Source organism: Chelmon rostratus, chromosome 8, assembly GCF_017976325.1.
Source record: "Chelmon rostratus isolate fCheRos1 chromosome 8, fCheRos1.pri, whole genome shotgun sequence".
Taxonomy (NCBI): Eukaryota; Metazoa; Chordata; class Actinopteri; order Chaetodontiformes; family Chaetodontidae; genus Chelmon; species Chelmon rostratus.
The window spans coordinates 5,779,429-5,798,960 of NC_055665.1; the positions used below are offsets into that span (position 1 = coordinate 5,779,429).

At 40.4% G+C, this 19,532-nt stretch overlaps 1 protein-coding gene across 1 annotated transcript in view; it reads left to right on the plus strand.

Annotated features, from left to right (window-relative positions):
- The window catches only part of mtmr11 (myotubularin related protein 11), a 35,228-nt gene that overhangs the window by 2,748 nt on the left and 12,948 nt on the right, over positions 1 to 19,532 (plus strand). Inside the window, exons 2-9 of the mRNA XM_041942685.1 lie at positions 5,173 to 5,242; positions 12,396 to 12,532; positions 12,682 to 12,751; positions 14,076 to 14,215; positions 14,696 to 14,780; positions 16,922 to 17,069; positions 17,527 to 17,614; positions 18,281 to 18,369. Coding sequence (XP_041798619.1) covers positions 5,173 to 5,242; positions 12,396 to 12,532; positions 12,682 to 12,751; positions 14,076 to 14,215; positions 14,696 to 14,780; positions 16,922 to 17,069; positions 17,527 to 17,614; positions 18,281 to 18,369 — 827 coding nt within the window. The remainder of the gene's footprint in view (positions 1 to 5,172; positions 5,243 to 12,395; positions 12,533 to 12,681; positions 12,752 to 14,075; positions 14,216 to 14,695; positions 14,781 to 16,921; positions 17,070 to 17,526; positions 17,615 to 18,280; positions 18,370 to 19,532) is intronic.

Sequence of the window (19,532 nt, forward strand, 5' to 3'; positions counted from 1 at the left end):
CACAACAATGAGCTCCTCTTAGTGCCAGAGCAGATTTATGGTCGCGTTAGAGGGTGCATCGATCTGGCACTGGGTGATAATTAACCAGCGGCAGTATTCACTTGCAGAAAGGCTGGATCTGGAGAGGCCAGGTCGTTTGTCTGTTCTGAGTGTATGGAATGGCTCTGATAATCCCACTCGTGGGACCTGAGCTGTCAGAGTAGAGGTGACTGTCAAAATAACGTTTAATCAAAGAGACAGTTATGAGCCACTGAGAATGTTCAGTATTAGATTTTCACTCAAGCGATTTAACACCCTCATCGACAATGATGTCCTGTTAATGAGACTATAAGGGAAGTTGTGACTTAAATGTGCCCCAGAGACCAAGAGGAGGAAATGGGGCTTTTGATGGACACACTGCCTGTTGTGGGTGTCAGACATGTGATGTTTTAGTCACAGAATGGTCTGTCTACCCACTTAGCAACCCTGCTGCACTTTTAAAAGTAAAATCCCAGAAACTTTTGTGTCAAGGTTCCTCTGACAGGCTGTACAGTGACTGATGAAGGCTCGCTGTCAAATCAAATAGTGTGATTTGTGAATGTAGGCTAACAGAAACAGGTCAGTAAGCTGCAGGAGTATTTTTTTTTTTGCTTGATGTTTTCAATGCTGCCATTACTGCTGTTTTACTTATAACTGTGTTAACGTTGACATGCCGGGTGCCACGTTTGTCATTACGACCGGTGAAGGCGACGGAGAAACTGCTAGCTGAACGTGTTGTACACTGGTCTTTGCTGAGAGAGAGGGGGGATTGGTTATCGTAGGAACTTAGCGAATTTTGTCAACTTGGGAGTGGGAGTGGTTGTTGTCATCGTTAAACAACCACCACTGCAGATGAAAATGAAAAATCAAGCTCCATCAGGAGTGAGCAATACAAAGAATAGTAGACAATAGAGTGGCTTGCTAGCTCGTTCGCTGACTTCCTCCCTGTCTCTCTGATCTATCATCTGGTGTTTCTGCGCTTCCCCGGAAGTTATAGTAACTAGACGGGGTCTAGTCATTTTAAGACACCAACTAAAATGGCTCAGGATATTTTTAGTAATAACTTTTGGTGAATTTGCCCTTAACTCTTTCATCTAGTGCCATCATCAGATTGAAATTTAAAAGGCATTCCCATTGTCCTCAGCTCTACTTTGTGTTCACTGCTAACTGGGAAATGTTAGCATTCTAACATGCTAAATATGATGGTAAACATGCCTGCCAAACATCAGTATGTTAGCATTGTCAGTTTAGTGCACTGCTGCGCAGCCTCACTAATATCCTCCTATAGTAAGCAAACAGTGTTTTATTTGGCGTCAGACGACCGTTGAACCTTCCAGTACTGACCTTACAATTCATCAACTGCACAAACATATGTTAATTTTGTTAGCTCTGAATAATTTAGCAATGAGACGAAAGGATAATGTGGACTCAGATATGAGACAATGACTTTTAGAACATTCAGCAGGGCTGAATGGTCTGTTTCTTGTATGTTTGGAAGTCTAGACTGATGGTGTTATCATGAAGAACGGGTAAGAATGCAGGCACAGCTGAAAATATTCTCTTCTTGCCAGACATTCATGGAAGGTTTCAGAATAAAGCGTTACAGCAGTGAGGGCTGTGTTAATTGCTACAGGCTTTTCCACGGAAATGGGTTAAAAGCTGGATATTCACTATAGTGTGATACAGAAATTCTCACATTAAATATTAACCATCTGAATTCTCAATTCATGAAATATTAATTCTGATTTTACCCTATATGTCAGAATCTGTTTCTGTCTGTTCTGTAATTTCTGTGTTCTCTCATATTGAAGCCAAAATGCAGATTTTGCTGGAATGTGGTTGCATTGTTTTCATACACTACACAACATAGTGTATTTCCAGTGAGGACCTCATTCCACAGTGAACTGCTGTTTATATTCAAGGATTTTTTTTTGTCTTTTGCTTTCAGTGCATTAATATATTGAGGTCAGGTCTTCTGTTTCTATTATAGCAAATACAGTCTATCTTTACGGCCCTGCTTCTAAAGGAAAGACACTGTGATCCGAAAATTATGAGAGATCTCAGTCCATTTTTATTTTTGTAGACAAAAAAAAATCTCATGTTATTCTGAATGGAATAAGCGGAAACACTTCAAAGTGAGCCCCGTTTAGCAAAACGACCTCATGTCCTTATTTTTCTTCCAAGCCAGCTCACAATGCTTCATGACTGTCCCCATTCATATGAGGAAAAGAAAAACACAATACAAATGAACGGGCTGTGCTCTTTTAAGTACAGTGATCAGTGGCTTTAAGCTAATGTGTATTTTACAAGCCCAGAGCAGCACATATCTCAGTAGGATTAACTTTCAAAATAGACTCAGAATTGTTCATCTTAACAATGGATGCTAAAGGTCCACAGTGTGTTTTGGAACTGCAAAAGTCTCCTAATTCAGTCCCTAATTCCGCTTTTTTAATTGCAGTTTAGCTTGTTGGTATGTGCAGATTTCTGTCAAAAGAGGCCGTGTCAGTCCAGAGCCTGATGTTTAAGGAAAGAGAAGTATGTTCCAGACTAGGGAACAAGCACGCTTACTGCAGAAGTCTGGCCGCAGTAGCAAGGGGAAGCCATGAGCAATGGAAACTGCAATAAGCCTTGGCCACTGTCCCTGAGGATGAAGGGAGGGAGCAGAGGAGGGCAAAAGTGGGGCAGAGAGGCGGCACAGGGGAGAAAGAGGCAATGAAAGTGATAAAGTGGGGACGCTGAAGCCACATAATTAAAGCAAAAATGAAATGTCAGCTTAAACAGCGCCCTGGAAATGTGGTTTTTGGCTAATAAGTAGCTCAGAGATGAGGGCAGCCTTGCTTTAGCTATGACATCTTTAAGTTTCTGCCTAGACATTATCTCATTCCCATTTACCTTATCTCTTTTGCCTGTGCTACCTTTGCACAACGTGCAAGTGAAGAAAAAATGCCTGGATTTCACATTTAAATGCTTTTGCTGCTTGTATTTCCATCATATCTATTGTGTGCACAAATCAAAACTGAGGGAGCTCCACTCATATCGGCCTTATCGCATTATGCACATAACACATTCGGCAGTTGTGTGCCAGTAGTACTTCACCTTGTGCATTGCAATGATGTTTAGTGAGTTCACTTGCCTCACTTTAGACCCTGAGGCCCAAGTTTGTCAGTCTTGACAACCTTCAAAGGACAGATCCAAGATACCAGACTTATGAAAGGAGTAACAAAACAACCTCTGATGTTCTTTAAAGGGGATAAGGAATTCAGCTGCGGGTTTTCTGTGGGTGTTGATGGAGAGACTGAGGGAAAGCATACGACATTTTAAAGCCAGATGGAAAAAAATGAACAATGCTCTGGCAAGCAGAAACTTAAGTCTCGTAAAATTTTAGTGTCCTGCCTTATCATCAAAAAAAGCCTTGTTTTTCTCCAGTGGTTTTTGTCAACATGGAGCTTTCAGCCTTTTAATTTGGTCAGTAAAAATGTTGGAACTATAACCTTATTTTGAACGTCTTGGAATGAGCACATAGAAAATATAGGTCAGGGAGAACTCTCAGCACTGTCGACTATTTCTTGTAGCTCTTTTTCATATGTTGGAGTTGCCAGTGTAGAACCAAAGTTGTACATGTGACATTAATTAGTGCTCATATAATTTGGATTGATTAAAACCATTCGTTGCTTTTACTGCTGTGTTCATGCGTCACTTAGCCCAAATTTGATAAATTAAAAAATTAGCAAGGTCTTTGTTTCTTTTTTAATGGTTAACAGACTACTGTTCTTTTTTAATTTGAGAAAAAATGGTTAGTTAACAGCTTACAATATATTTGCTAATTATTTGCCTTATATATATTTATATGCCTATATCAAAAACTATGAATTGAAAGCAAAAAGAGGTGTTTCTGATATCATGCCGATGCTTGATGAAGACAGAGCAAACAGCAGAATCTATGGGTTTTTGTTAGAGAACAGTCAGACGTTCTCACATGCAGGGTAAACAAGCAGCTACGAATAAGTGTGATTTTACAACCTCTTCAAGGAGCAAAGGTCCTCTTTGTTGAAATGCTCCCCTGTTTTTTATGGAGGTCCACAAGCTTAGAGTCTCAGGTTTTCATGAGCCGGCTGCTAACACAGAATTCACCACACTGCAGAATTGTTAGCATAACACTGGCGACTGAGTAGATTCATTGTTACTGTTCACACATCCTTGCTGACTCAAAGAAATACCGGTGTTTAGTGATAGAGCTGGTGCCTGAAATGAAACAGTGATTAATAGTTCCATTGTGGACCAAACTCAGCCAGAATTGCTGAGAGAGACTTTTGAGGCTTTGCAATGTATAGTTTTCTTGGATGTCTACTCGGGCCCTCAGCTCTATTTCTGTACTACTATAAAGCTTGTTCGCCACCTGTATAATCATATCGTCCTCTCATATTGCAGGCCTTTGCGTATTATGGGATTTCAAGCCGATAAATGTAAATGGCCTTCACAAAGGGACGGGGGTTAGTAGCAAAGTTAAGTGGAAGCATATGTGCTAGTAAGCTTGCAGTCTGATTATAGAAACCTCTGTGGGGTTGGATTCTGTTGTAGAACAGACTCAAGCACTTGAGACTTCATTACTATTATAGAGAAAGCAAGAACAAAAAAAAAAGCAAGATGGAAACTAAGAATCATGGAGCGTTGTGTGGTTTGGCTTTGTTTCTTTGTCTTTGAAAATGAGTCCATTGAGACGAGCCAGATGAGAGAAGAGGGCAGAGCCATAATTTGAATAAGCTCAACATGCAGAAAGGTGACATAAGACTCTGTCCATGTGTTTCTTGTGTTCTATTTAGTCTGTTCCTTGACTAAACATCTCGAAGAGTCTCTGGGCTTCGGTTAAAAATAGAACATTATTCCTTTGAAGTGAACACTCCTTTCATATCATCATTCAGGGTATTTGTGTAGTGAACTAAATTTAGTGTTCTGTTAACATGAAATGATTCAGTTGTGTGTCAGTTCAATGAAAAGATACGGCTCTCATGTCTGCTAGCTGGCAGGCCACAGCCAGCTGCCATTTAGCTTAGTATAAAGACTGATCTTCTGATCTAACTCACGGCAAGAAAGGAAATAAGTAGGTTCCTAAAATGTCATACTACTCCTCCTGATATCTGTCTTTCGCTCTTACAGGAGAGGATGCTGAGTCAGAGTGGGATGAACGCAAGGAGTCGAGATGTGTTTGGGCTACGCTGTCTGCCAGGTAAGAGTCTGCTTTTAATGCCATTGACTGAATAAAGAATGTTTCAAGGTACTGTCCCAATAAACAGGTTGCAGATGAATGTTGCAGCCAGTCAGACATAAGAAATGTGCAAAGGGGCCAAAATCTTCTATCATGGTATATGTAATTTAATGTTGCGGTAACAGTATATATGACAGTATAGTAATTGTTATGTAAATTAAATTAAGAAATTGTTTTAATAGCCATACAATACCATACTTCATCACATTTGATTATTTTCTTCTTTTATTTGAAACTTCACTTGCTTATGAGACAACACAAGTCCAAAACAAAACACTCAAAACAGTAAAACTAACTTTCTTTCAAAGTTGAAGCTTTAAGATTCCAAATGAGAACAACAGATCAGATTATCACCAACAACTGTCGCTCTCAGGCCATGTGAGAACACGATTAGAGCTCCTGCTAGACAAATCACATGACATTGCAAGTCAGCTGCATTGTTACATCGAATGCATAGCAGAAACACTAAAGCAGTTTTCTCATATGAACTCTGAACAGTTTCTGCAGAATCAGGTTCGTCCAGACTTGCCCTTTCATACATGTCGCACATTTGCCCATGTCAGACACGTTCTTACTTACTAGAAATACTCCAGTAAGTGAGAACCTGTCCAAATAGTTTGGTTTAGGCGAGCTGTGGCGCCTGGTTAGACCATCCGAGAGGAGGACTCATCTGTGATGATGTTATTGCATTGATATCAACACGTATTTAGATGTATCCACAATGTCAACGAAAGAGTGGAAAGCAAAATACATGCAATCAGAAAAGAGTATGAGGCAGCTACAGTCCGTGCAATGTCATCAACACCCCCACTTGCTCGCTGTGTAGTAGGGTAGCATTGCATGCACTGTGAATCACTGTGAATGCAGCTTAAGGCATAGTTATTACTCTGGAGAGGCAGAGCTGGAGAATATGACAATGCTCTTACTTAACTAAGAGTTTTCCCTCAATAACCTCCTAATTACTGCTTATTGATAGTAAGCAAGAAAGTTGTTGTCATGATTACGATCTTAATAACCTAACCCTTAATAACCCCAACCCCCAGAATAAGTCATTAATAAGTGCTTTATACTGCCTAAAAAGTTTCAATATGCTACTATTATGAATTGTAATAAGCAAGTAGTTAATGGTGAATATGTGTACCTTGATATAAAGTCAGAAACTTTAATATGAAGACCCAACACAACATTGAAGTAGAGAACTGCTGCTGCGTTCATTGTTCTTTTTGGCTTGAAATGTCCATATTGCTCTTGTAGCCACACCTGGAGCAGGAATGTCACAGCAGGTGTTTTGCCTTTTGAGATGGAAAAACATCTGCTGATGAAAAGCTAACCTGAGCACACAGAAGGGGACTGGGCGCCTCACTGAACAGTTGTGTAGATACGATCTAAAAGGCTTGCAGGTTAATGTGCTCGGATGTTAATGTCATGATTAAATTGAAATCAGAATTAAATGTCTTTTGTTGCACCGTACGTCATTAAAGGTGACGTGCTGCAGAGCTTATTGTAGTAGATGCTTATTTATCGTCGCTGCAGAATTTAATTTGCTTGTAGCAGGACCACAAAACACAAACTGCTTGGATGTGCATGATGTTCATTTTCAGGCAGCGTGGTGTTTTCACTGCATACCTGAAGTACTTGTGCCTACATTATATTCACTTTGTATTGAGGAGTAGCAGTTGTGGTTAGTTACCGGCTGGCCTCTGTTCTTGTACGTCCTGCACCTCCAGGGTGAACTGCACACTATAATTGTGCCGCTACCAACTGTGACTCTGCTCTTTGTTGTTTAGAGATCCAGCTGCCTTGATAAGATATGGCCCCCAGATCCTGGTCATCCTGGAGTCACTTTCCTTTTCACCCCACTATAAAAAAACCCTGCTGTAGAGAGAGTTAGCCAGCTAGCTTTACCAGAGGTCAACCCTCTTAACCCAAGTGATAATCTGCTCGCTGGTGCAGGTCCACTGAAAATCTCTGCTACTGCAGGTATTTCCCTGGCCCGACCCTGCTCATATTCTTGTGTCAGCAACACCCTGCAGGAGCTTTTCACAAGAATGGCACCAGACCAGAGCACCTAGATCTGAGAAAGGCTAAACTCGATGCTGCATATCAGCAGTTGTCAGCAGAGTAGTAGCAGAGTTAAGTGTAAATGATTGTGCATGTGTGTGAGTGTCAGGAAGCTCATGACGTTAAGAGATGCTTCCTTTGATCGTTCTCAGTCGTTTTTTAGTTTTTTTGAAATGAAGCAGGCCTTTATGCCTCGGTTGTTTGTTTTTTTTTGACATAGGAGCTCGTGGGCTTTCACTGACCTTTCACAATCACAAGGCTACAGTCCACACTCATATTCATGGGTGCACACATGCTGTTTACAATCACACACACTTCCTTCCTTATTTTTATCCACTTAGCCTAATTTGTTTTCCAGCAGTGTGTTTTCATCAAATACTTTCCAGACTCTGCCGGCCCTTGACAACACGCACAGAGATCCTATTCTTAGCTGTTAACATTTCACTGTGAAATGTCGACTGCCTTTACCCTTCACATATTTTTTTCCCTGCTGGGTTTCAACCTCACCTCCATTTCTCCAACCATCTTATGCTTCCCTTACTTCTCTCTTTCTTCTCTTTCTCTCCACCTTCATTCCAGGCAGATTAGACACATGGTTGTCCACGAGAACCTGTCTTATATTAAGAAAGAGAAGAAGAAAGATGTGTATTGGCAGCACTGTTATGTTTTCAGAATCATCATCCTCTTTTCCATTGAGCCCTATATAAGCTCCTCTGTGAGCTAAAATAACTTTCTGTTCGTCTAAAAATGTAGCACTTCATTTTTATTTTGGACATTTTTAAAAACAGATTCACATTTCAGGCAGGGAAATCTATCCTTTGGCTCTGTGCACGCTCTGCAGAGTAAGTGTTGAGACAATTTGTGAGAACAAGTTCACTTTCAGACACAAAGGAGTCGCGAGTCAGAGTGAAAGGGCTCACATTGCACCTGTGGCCTCTCTCTGTCTCGCTTTCTCCCAGACACGCACATGCACCTAGCATCTTGTAAAAGGATGGGTCAACCCTCGCAAAAACAGCATTGTTAGCTCTCATATCAGCATCAGCACAGTGAGGCTGCATGATAGGGTGGCTTAAGTTGTGTGCTCTCTCAAAATAGATCCACTGACAAGTTCAGAACAGCTCTATGAATCACAAAATCACAAAGATGCTAGAAGTTGTCCCGTTCTCCCAGTAGTTAACGGGCAGCGTCCACGGCGTTCTCATGTGACGGCGGGACACAGGACCGCAGAAACCGAGCCGGCCTGCGGGAGGGCAAACAGGTCAGCACAGCTCCAACAGCCATAGGTAGATCATGTACCTTTTCAATGCTGTGAGTGGGGGAGGGGGTATACTGTCCCTTCACACACAATGCCAAGAGGCTAGGACCCCCTTCAGAGCAACTTCACAATCCCTTTTCTCCACAGTCTTATGTTACTGTGGGATTAAAAGGCTGTCAATCAGCTTTATATCTCGTTGATTGATGGACAACAGGCCAGAGCGTCGATATTTGTGTACTTGGGTTTCGAGCTTGATAGTGAAAACAGTATTAGATTCACTTTGTATGACTTTGAATAAAAGAGATATCAAACAAGATTTTTGGAGGAGTTTGGGTTCCTAGATAGAGATATAGTGTATTGTTTTTATGATTTTCATATATACATCTGGTTTGTTAACTGGCTAACAGTTGCAGAGACTGGCTTAGTAAAGGGAAATGTTGGACATGTTTTGATTTTGTTGCATTACATGACAAGCTAATCTAACTTTGAAACTGATCTCACTGTTTGTGGATGTTGCATCACTTGGTGTTTGGTGGTTTTGGGCTCGCTGTACTGTAGTTTGCCAACAGAGCTGTTTTCTGGACATTTTGTGCTGTGTCAAATTAAAGGGAAGACTACAGGTACTGAGGACTATTCTCTTTGTCATTTATACACAAAATATCCATATCAGTTTGTCATTGCAGCTGTATCCCTGGATTTAACCCAACATTGTCTATCCCTGATCTTTACTTGTCATCCCAATGGGTTGAGGAGGGCAGAAACCTTTCGCTCCGCATGCATCCCAGCTGAAAATGAGGAACAAATGTGGACGAAAACAAATGAAACGGAGGCTGAGAGCATGTGGTTCAGATCTCTCTCAGCTGTATTTTCTCAGGCTGATCCTTTAGGTCGCTCTCTCCTCATACCCTTCAGTCAGTGACCACAACGTCAACAGAAGCAGCTGAAATGTTAAAGGGGAAACTCAAACTTAAATGTGATGTGGTGGAAAAAGCCCAAGTCTATGCATCACAGCATATAACACATGCAGAAACTTAACAGATGTTTTCAACTAGACTCTGTCTTCATAGGGCCACACATTCTTAAACAACTTAATGTCAGACACTCAGTATGTGAATTGAACTGATTACTTCTCCTCTGAAGGGTTTGCATAATTGGATTGGAATTGGGACAAGAACTGTTAGACAGCAAGGTCCCAAATTGTGGTGGCATGTTAGACCTTACTGTTCAAATACAGATAATAGATGGCTGGCTTTCAGTGTAATAAGACTATGTAGTGCAGCGTTTGCCTTGAGGCATAACGTCTCTTGATAGTTTCACCCTTCTGCTCCTCAGTTGGTCAAAGCTCCAACCCAACATTTTGTTTTGGCGAGCTGTCCACCCCATAATGCTGTCAGAGGTTGATGTAACTGGCATCTGAAAGCTGCCACTGGCGCTGAAGAGTCTACAGCGAGCAAACACAGGAAACCTGAACTCAAACAGCCTGGGTCTTCAGTGAGTTTTGTCTGCTGTGTGACATGTTCTGCTTTTCTTTTGTGTCTTACTGTTGCCGCTTTATTATTTTCCAGAGCTGTAATTTAGCTAACGGTGGGCCACACCCACAGTGAAAGGCGGGTGTCCCGAACATCAGAGACACATACACACACACAGTCAAAGATTGAAGATTGAAGACAGACTTGTAAAGTATAATAATCTAATTTATAACTTTTAAATATTAGATTGTCTGGCTTTAATCACTGTAAAAAAAAAAAAAAAAGCTATAAGTGCACTAATACTGTGTTGGTACAGCTGCAGTGTTGCACTCTGTCTTGAGCCCTCCAGGAAGATCATAAAGAGATTTTATTTGATTAAAGGACAACTGTCTCGTAAACACCTTCCTGTATCCAGCTGACTCATGCTGGGCTGAAACACCTGCGAGCACAATCTTCTTAAACTTCACCAAACAGTGCAAAATAGACCCAGAAGCTTCTGACTCCCTCTCTTAATCTTCCTCTCTCCCTCAGCTTTCAAATCTTCAGGCTGCAGGAATGTTTTCGGCTCTGTTGCACCCTGGGGAGGCATTAAAACAAGGCATGCGAAAGCCACAAATTGTCCTTTGAAAGACAAGCTGTCAACAAGGGTTCACTGTGCTAAGCATCTGAAGTCTCTGTAGCTAGATCATGTGTGGTCGGGTTTAATTGATAAGTCCAGTCTAGAGTATTTATGCGTGGTTTTGGAGGCTGAGGTCATGAGCATAATCATAGATTACGCCCAAAGATTTAAACTCCTCTTAAGCAATCAGCAAATTATGGTGTTGAAAGCTAAGGCTCTTCTTCCCTCTTCTCTCGCAGCATAATCAAGTGTTTCATGTCTAAAAATGGCTGTTTCCTGTTTGTGCTTTGGTATGCCCTGAAAACGTTCATTAAGTTAAGAGCAAGAATAGCGTTCTCAATTCTCATTTTCAGTTTGAGGGCCGTGCTGGTTCCTTCCACATGTGCAGTAAAGGAATTTTGTGTTTCCTCACAATGTTTTTTTTTTCAGTTTCGAGGAACCGGCAGTCTTTCCCCGTCTTCTGAGTGAATATGAAAACATTTGCTTTGCCATGTGTCTGGCCCAATACTCCTCTTGTCATGGACAAAAAGGCCATTTTCTCCACGTCTACCCTATCCTGGACTCTGTTGCCATGGAAACCTACAGTCTAGCTGGCAATGGCTTTGTATTCCTGCGGGAGACTGTTATAAATGTGCTGCCTCACCGCTGTGTGTGTGTGTGTTTTGGTGAAACTGTTTTCCTTTTTTTTCCTTCGAGAGTGCACATCTGTGTTTGTGTGTAAGATTTTTTTCTGGGTGAAAAGGTTTGTTTTTGGGAGCTTTGTCCTGGAATTTCAGATGCTTCTTCAGCCTCCCTCTCCACACAGCAAGTGATGAGGCTTCACCACTCAGCAGGATCAGCAGATAACTAATAAACACATCAAAAGGAATAAAACTTAAAAAATATGCTTTGTGAATTTTATTTACAAATGGCACAGAAGGGACAGATACAGATAATTTAAATGTTTTTGGATACACCTAAATCCCTGCCCCCACCCTCCCTTTTCAACCCTCGACATGGCGGCACCCCTCTTAAATATGTAATGTATGTATGGAAATATGTTCTGATCGTGAGGCAGCTGCCATCATTGGACTATGCGGCTGTAAGACATCCCAGTTGTCTTTCACAGTAAAGGTGGATTGTGTATTATGGCCTTACCTATCAGTTCTAAAAAAAACTCTGGATACCTGGCCCAGAAAGTCTTCAACAGAGGGACCCACAATCATGTGCATCTTATTTTATGCAATCCAGTCTCATAATCATTCTTTATTTTAGATCTACAACACCTACCTGTTGTTTACAGCTATTGGAGAGTTGTGAGAGTTTTGATATCTAGCTTTACACATCCATCAATTGGTGTAATGTCATTCAGAACAAAGAGTAACTGTCAGCTGTAAGATGATGTTGTTGTTGTTCTTCCTGCTCCTCTCTGCCAGTCCATCATGGCTTGAGAACTTGCAACAATAAGCAGCAACTTGAGGATGCACCTTTTTGTTTAAGGGTGTTTGTTACACCCACTCCCAGTAGCCTATTCTCAGTGAACTTCCTTGCTGCTGTTTCTGTCTCTCTACACTTCCTGTTATGTATCCTCACTAGAAGCCCCCCTGTACTGTACACACTCAGTCATGCAATTTTACCATACATGTGCAGACCTAATACCCCTTACTTAACCTACATTACCCATAAATTCCATCCTGTAGCTTCTACTACATCTCCCTTTGTCCCTACTAGGTGAGTGTGTGCTTCAGAGAGCTGTTATGGTGAGGAAGAAGTTAACTGCAAGGGAAGGAAGAGGTTGGCTGTCTGGGACCCTCTTCTGCACCCACTTCAGAGTGGCCTTTGTGCCTCAGGACAGCCCCAAACCTGACGTGAGTCACTCTGAACAGCTGACCTGATTTAAAAAAAACAAATAGATAAAGAGCATTTCACATAATGCAAAAATTGTGATGACGGAGCTAAAATGTTTTGTTGTTGTTGTTGTGGTATGCATTTTCTTTAAACAATATTCACAATGCAGGACAATGCAGACCCAGTGCTTTTAGGAGATCATGATGTGGCTTTGGCATCCATAGAGAAGGTTGTGGTTGGTAAGTAAAACCATATGCCCACTTTTTTGCTCATGACTAATAAAAAGTATTTTAATTAATGTTATGACTGCAGCTGTATTGACCAGAATTGCTGTAGTTTGACACTCCCTGTTTGTGTCCAATCACTGACGAGTAAACTTTATATCATGCCCTTTGCGGTATTACTGTTAGTGCTACAGTTGCAGCGCTCTATCAGATTTTTTTGCAGTACTTTTGTACTAACGATAATACTAGGAAGCTGACATGTTGCAAAAAAGTCTTGAAGTTGTAATTCTTAAGATTTTAGTCCTGGTTGATTTGATGACAGTCGTGGTTGCCATGGTAACAGCAAATGAGATTAATACCTGAGTAAACACTTGTTGAGCAGCTGCTTTGTCAGTAATACAAAAGAAGAGCAGAGTGTATCTGTTTACAGGAGAGCCAATCAAACTGTCATTGTTTTTTAAAGAAGTCAAAACTAATTGCAACTGCGATCTGATGCAGTGCAGTGCACAATAACATTGCTTAACCTTACTGAGAAGTTGGAGGTATGCTGCCTGTGGCTCTCTGAGGCTTCTTTTTCTGTTATTCCCTTAAATGAGAAATGATCCACTGATGCAAAAATGCTGAAAGGGAGTGTTGTCTTGTTTTGTAAAAGCATTTTTAATGACTGAAGCTAACCACAGTGACCAGTACATTGTGTTTCCTGTGAATGCTTCACAATAAAAGCCACCTTGTGTTTTTCCAGTTGAATTCTTTAATGTGGCGCAGCAGCAGTAAGAAATGTCTGGTTTGCAGCAGCAATAACTAAATACAGCCCTCATCAGTCAACAGTGAGGCTGTTGCTAATAAGAAAACATTATGCTGGATTGCTTGCTGTATTGTGTCCTGTGAATCCTTTGTGTTTAGGTAGGGAATCTGAATGTTTGACTCAGCCATTACCAATGAAAACTACTACATAGAAAGTTGTTTACTGAATGTAAATTTTGTGTGTTATTGAATACATGCTGACTATAAATGGTATCAAAATTAGAGTTTGATTTCATGAAGTATTATGAATATTATAACTATAAAATTATGACTTTGAAAGTGGCATAATAGTAATTGTAATTCGAGTAAGAAAGCACTTCCCTGATCATTACTAAAATGGAATGATAGAAAATAAATAGCACTTACTGTATGTTAGAATGTGAATATTTTGGGCACCATTGCAGAGTTAATTTCAGTGGACCCCACAAACTATAGGTCTAACCAACAGTCTGTATGTAACCTATAGTCTATGGCTCTTTGGCTGTTGACCTGTTTGTGTGTTAATGGTTAATTAACAGAACACCCTGTGTTGCAGTGGGTCCAAACAGAACCAAGCTGGTGACCCCAAACTCCTCCCTGAAGTTCACTCCAGAGGAGCTGGTGCTTTACTGCAGGGACCTCAGAGTCATCTGCTTCCTGTTTGACCGCCTCACTCCTGACGCACAAGTCATAGAGGTGTGTGTCCTTCTCCTTATTTTAGGAATTTAGCGATCTCATTTTAAGCAAGACGAGGTTTGACACTCGCTCAAATATTGAACTTCCGTGTGCACAGCACAAAAACAGGATTTTGCAGAAAACCACAAAAATTTAGATTTGTTTTTTCTTTTCAGCATTTAAAATCAATTTTTATAAATGTGTTTTATGTTACTTTATGCAGTTTTTGTTTTTTTTAAAGAGATTTGGTAGGGTTGGTAAATATTTGCATGCAACTCCATATTTCTGTGTGTGTGTGCGTGTGTATTTGTGTGTGTGTGTGTGTGAACTGGCTTATATTCAAGGCTCTGGTTACTGTCATACTGTTCATCAGTCATTTCAGAGCCTAAAGACTTCTGCGTAGAGAAGCTGAACAGTAATGATCTGACTCTGTGGGGCATTGATGTTGAAAGCTGATGACCTTTGTCATGTTGATGGGCTCTCTGTGGTTTCCCTCCTCAGATAACTTACACCATCGCCAAGACCTACCAGCCGCCCAAACCAGGGTCAGTTTTATCTTTCCAGAACGCTGCCCTTGGGAGTGTAGGTGAGTAGATTAATGTATGCACCCTCCTGTATACAGCCATTCACTCTCTCCCTGGTACTGAAGCATTATCTTATCAGTCTGTCTACAGCTGTATTGGGTCCTCAAGAACATAGAGAGATAGTTCAGTGCAGCTCACATATTGTTTGGTTTTCATAATTCTACCCTGGTTTGTACTGGACTCATATTCTGCTCAGTCAAAAGGGTGTTTCCTTTATGAGTGGACCCATTCACACCATCTTGATCCTGTGAAGTTTACACAGTTATATCATTCTGACCTAAACCAAATAATCTGGATTTATTCCTGAGATACCTTGGGAAATGAATGATTAATTCAGGCATTATAGCCTCACGTACGTGTGTGCATGTGTGTGCTTAGATGTTAATCGCATGAAAATGAGAGTTGATGTTTTAAAGTATTTATCAGTAAATCTCATTCAGTTTTGTCTGTGCATGTTTCACTGTGATGAATATTCATAATATTCAGATCAGTAACAGCTCAGTGAGTGAGAAGCACATGAATCAAAAACGCAGTGTGAATATCTTGGTCGTGTGCTGCACTCGCTTAAGCCAAAGGTTTCTCCTGGTGTGCCTTCATCAAATCTGTTCTCACTTTGGTTTTCACCCACTAGCTCCAGGGACAGAATGTACCCAAAACTGTTTCTCATTCACCCATGACTTTCATCTCTTTTTGTTTCTGTTTATTCCCACTTTCTGTCGTACCATCAGACCAAGATGTGACCGCTCTCAAGACTGGAGAGAATATTAAACAGGAAACATACGGGTTTCTGTGCAGACCGAAGTGACATATAAAGCTCCCATCCTCTCCGGTTGGCAACATTTAAAACATTCTCGTCTATGATGACGCAATGAAAATGCTGTCTTTGACACGATGGCCAGATGTGAGGAAATCTGTGGTTCCGAGGCGAGGCTCTAAAGTTTTCGAGGGGTGGTTTTTCTCAGTGAGTGAAGAGGTCGACTTGTCAAAGACAAATCCACCATAATTAAATGTGACATTGTGCTCTCAGAGAGGAGGAATCCAGCCCAGGACACACTTAACATCACATTAACAAAGCAAAAACTCTTAAGCATTATGCCCAGTTGTAACCAAGCCACTGGCTGTTCACCTCAACCGTATAGAGTAACATGATCCTGTCTCTTCGATACGTTATGCTATGTTAAAGCTACGCTAGGCTGACCAGGCTGTGGATGACTTGTCAGCCATTGGATAAATAATGCAAACCCCCCCTCTGAAACAAGTCGTTACATGACCTACAGTTCAACCCTGCTCCAGGGGTCAAGTGTGTCCAGTGTGTGGTCAGTGACATTAACATTGTGATTTTCAGTCATTCATGACCATACAGTGAATACAGTGTGTGTATTACATATATACCTTTCTTACATTTTTCTATACTTGAAATGAACAAGTACTCATTGAAATTATTCTATGGTGAATTTGCATAATTGTATCCCTTTGATCTCCCCTAAATTTAATTTGGTGTTAAGGGAAACAAGAGCTCACAGTGGATTTGTTCAGAGGCATCTCACAGTCAGCTGTGCCTGCTGAACAGCAGCCAGTATCAATTGTTTTTCATTCTGTTTCAATACATCCTCCCCATGGTTAGGGCTGGTAATTACTTTTAAACAGTCGTTTGGTCTATAAAGTGCCATTTAAAAACCCTAGTAGGGAACAATACCTGTCACCAGCACTTAATATCTAAGGTCACATCTTTGAATATCTTGTTTTGTCCAGCCAACTGTCCAAAGCTCAAATATATACAGTCAACAATGATATAAAATAGAGAAAATTTTAGTTTAAAGCCTTAGTTTAGAGAAGCTGGAAAAGCAAAAATGATTCAATCAACAGTTACGTATGACCTCTACTGTTGCTTTATACCACCCCTGGTCTCACTGTTGTATTTTCCTGAATTGCCATGGCTAAGCTCTCCCTTTATAAAAGAGTTGAAAGCTGAAAAAAATGGACATGTGGTTTTTATATAAAATCTGGTTTAAAAGTCACAATATCATCTTATATCTTATCTTATCTCATCTCCACAGGTATCACAAGCATCAGAATTTGCACTCTGGCAAAAGATATTTAACATATGAAGTTTTTGAATCACTTTCTTCCTTCTTTCTTCCAGAAATGAAGCAGTTTCTAAGCAACCGTCGCCGAGACGCCCACATGAACTGGTATGAGTCTGCCTCAGACTGGGAGCAGGAGCTGGAGAGGTGTGGGGCCACGAGCTGGAGGGTCAGCTCAGTCAACGACCGCTTTGAGATGTCCACCAGGTAAATTCACAGCGAGGTGAAAAGGAACACATCTTTGTCTGTTGGGTTTGTAAACATGGTATACTACGGTGTATCAGTTCTCCTCAGTATCCTCTCCTCAGTGTTATCTCCTAACCAGTAGTGCAGAAAAACATGAACGGTTGTGCCAGATTAAATCTAACATTAGCACAGTTTTTTTTAAGGAATGTGTGAATGCATCTTCTTGCAAATCCTTGACAAGAGAACATTTTGGGAAGCAGTTTTGCAAAACATGAATATAAGAATGAAGAGAATGTCAAGCAAAGCCAAGGCTAAATCCCATAAAAGACACAAAAAGACCACTCAGTGTACTCAGTGCTCACTGCTCTAATGGGTTAGAGCTGTTGGCATTTTGAAAACAAAATCCCACCATCCATTGCTTCACTCTGTCATTTATGTTCTGTCAATAAACCCGAGCATTGTTTCTGTTCCCTGTCAGCCTGCCTCGGTTCATCGTGGTTCCACAGAAGGTTTTAGACACCGAGCTGAAGAAAAGCTTCGCCCACTTCAATGAAGGACGCATCCCTGTGAGTCCACTCAGTATTCAAAAACAGTCTGATTTGAAATATTTTACTTCCAAGGCCTTTTTAAATCAAATTTGCTACATTTGTATTCAATTTCTACAGATTGTGTATATGGTGTTATTCAAAAGCTACTGGACTTCATACGTTTTATTAAAATACTGTATAAAGCCAAAGAACCAAGACAGGAACTTGTGAAGTCATTTGCTATATAGGTTGAACTGCTCATAAAACATATTTAAGGTGCTTCATGGAGTGCTCAGTTGAATATTCTTGAGATCAAAACACATTTTCGGGTTCAGTCCTACAACGCTGCCTCAGTATAAACCGCATTTCTGTCGAAGAGCTCAAACAAACATGGTGAGGGTCCAAAAGATTCAAGTCTGACTTTGTATTTTCATGCTTAAAGAAACAGCTGCTGACTTTCAAAACTAACTGGAACTTGAGAAAAATAGAGAAGTAGAAATCCTTCAAATGAGCACTTCTCCATCCCAAGGGTGTATTATATTTAATAATAGAATGATATTTTGACAGCACTTCTCTTTTAGGCGTGCTTTCCCTTCTTATTAACATTCCTGTGACACAAATTACAAGATGAACACAGATGAGGTGCCGTTAGGGAATTTCAACAATACGGAACGTGTTATTAAAGAGGGGGAAATTGTGTTGCAGCGCTGGTGTTGGCGACACCCCCGAGGCAGTGATCTGCTGCGAATGGCCAGCTTCCAGAACAACATCTACCACGAGAAAGACGACATCAGGTGTGTGTATGTTTTATGTTTACCTTTTTTTTCCAGCATCTTTTTATTTCTTAAGAGGGTGCAATAGCCAGCACTCCAGAAGGTTCACTGAAGCTGTGTTATATTGAAACAGTCAAATTGTATTTAGTGTGTTAAAGGTTGCGTTTGTGATGTGCTCAAATATAATGAAGAGTAATTACACTATCGATGTGTTCTTGCATACTTTTGCTCATCTACATAGTACACTTAATAGATTTGCAAGAGTGCAACCTTTTCATAAGCAGCTCAGGTAGTCAACATGTCACTGAACTCCACAACACTATATACATAATGTACACCCTCAGAAGAGCACATGTATATAGAAATTAACCTTTAACACACTTATTGTACCAATAATATACTGTACTTTCATGCGAATACATGTACTCACACACACATACAGGTTGTGTATGAGAGAAGCAAAACAACAAAGTTAAAAAAAAAACAGCAACAGAGTTGAAAGTAACAATAACATCATATGTCCATAATTTATGGTGAATCTTGATCCTTATCTGTATCTATATAGACGGTCAGAAATTGTCCAAGTCCGTTATTGATCACCTCTAGAAAGGTTTCCCTAATAAGAAAATAACGGAAGACAAACGTCTTGAAAAATATATCAACTGTTATGTTTTTGTAGTTTTGTTAATTTATCTCAAGGAAGAAAGTCTGCTATTCAGTCCAGGAACATCTTAAAAGTTGGATTAAATTCATTTTTTCCAAAAAGGAACTATGCAATTCTTAGCAAAATATGCCACAATAATAAATACTCTGCATTTGTTTGTTTTTTTTTTAGTTTTTTTTTTTTAATCTAATTGAAAAGTGGGCATGCAATTTGATTTATAGAAGCTAGGATTTAAAACAGATGTGTTTGGTGTTTCCTGATGCATTTTAGTGTGTGTGTGCTATGTGTTGTAAGATGATTTGGCTGTGCTGCTATCTGTAACTATCACAAGGAAAAGCATGGGCCACAGTAAACTAATAATAGGTTAGATGGTATGCCTCAAATCTGCTGTAGGAAAATGAATTACAGAAAAAAAGAACACCCCATCCCTCCTGATTACATGTAAATATGATTTGGACAAGTATGCAACACATTCAGAATATGTATCTCCACTGGGGCTTTAACCGCAGTTTGCAGTACT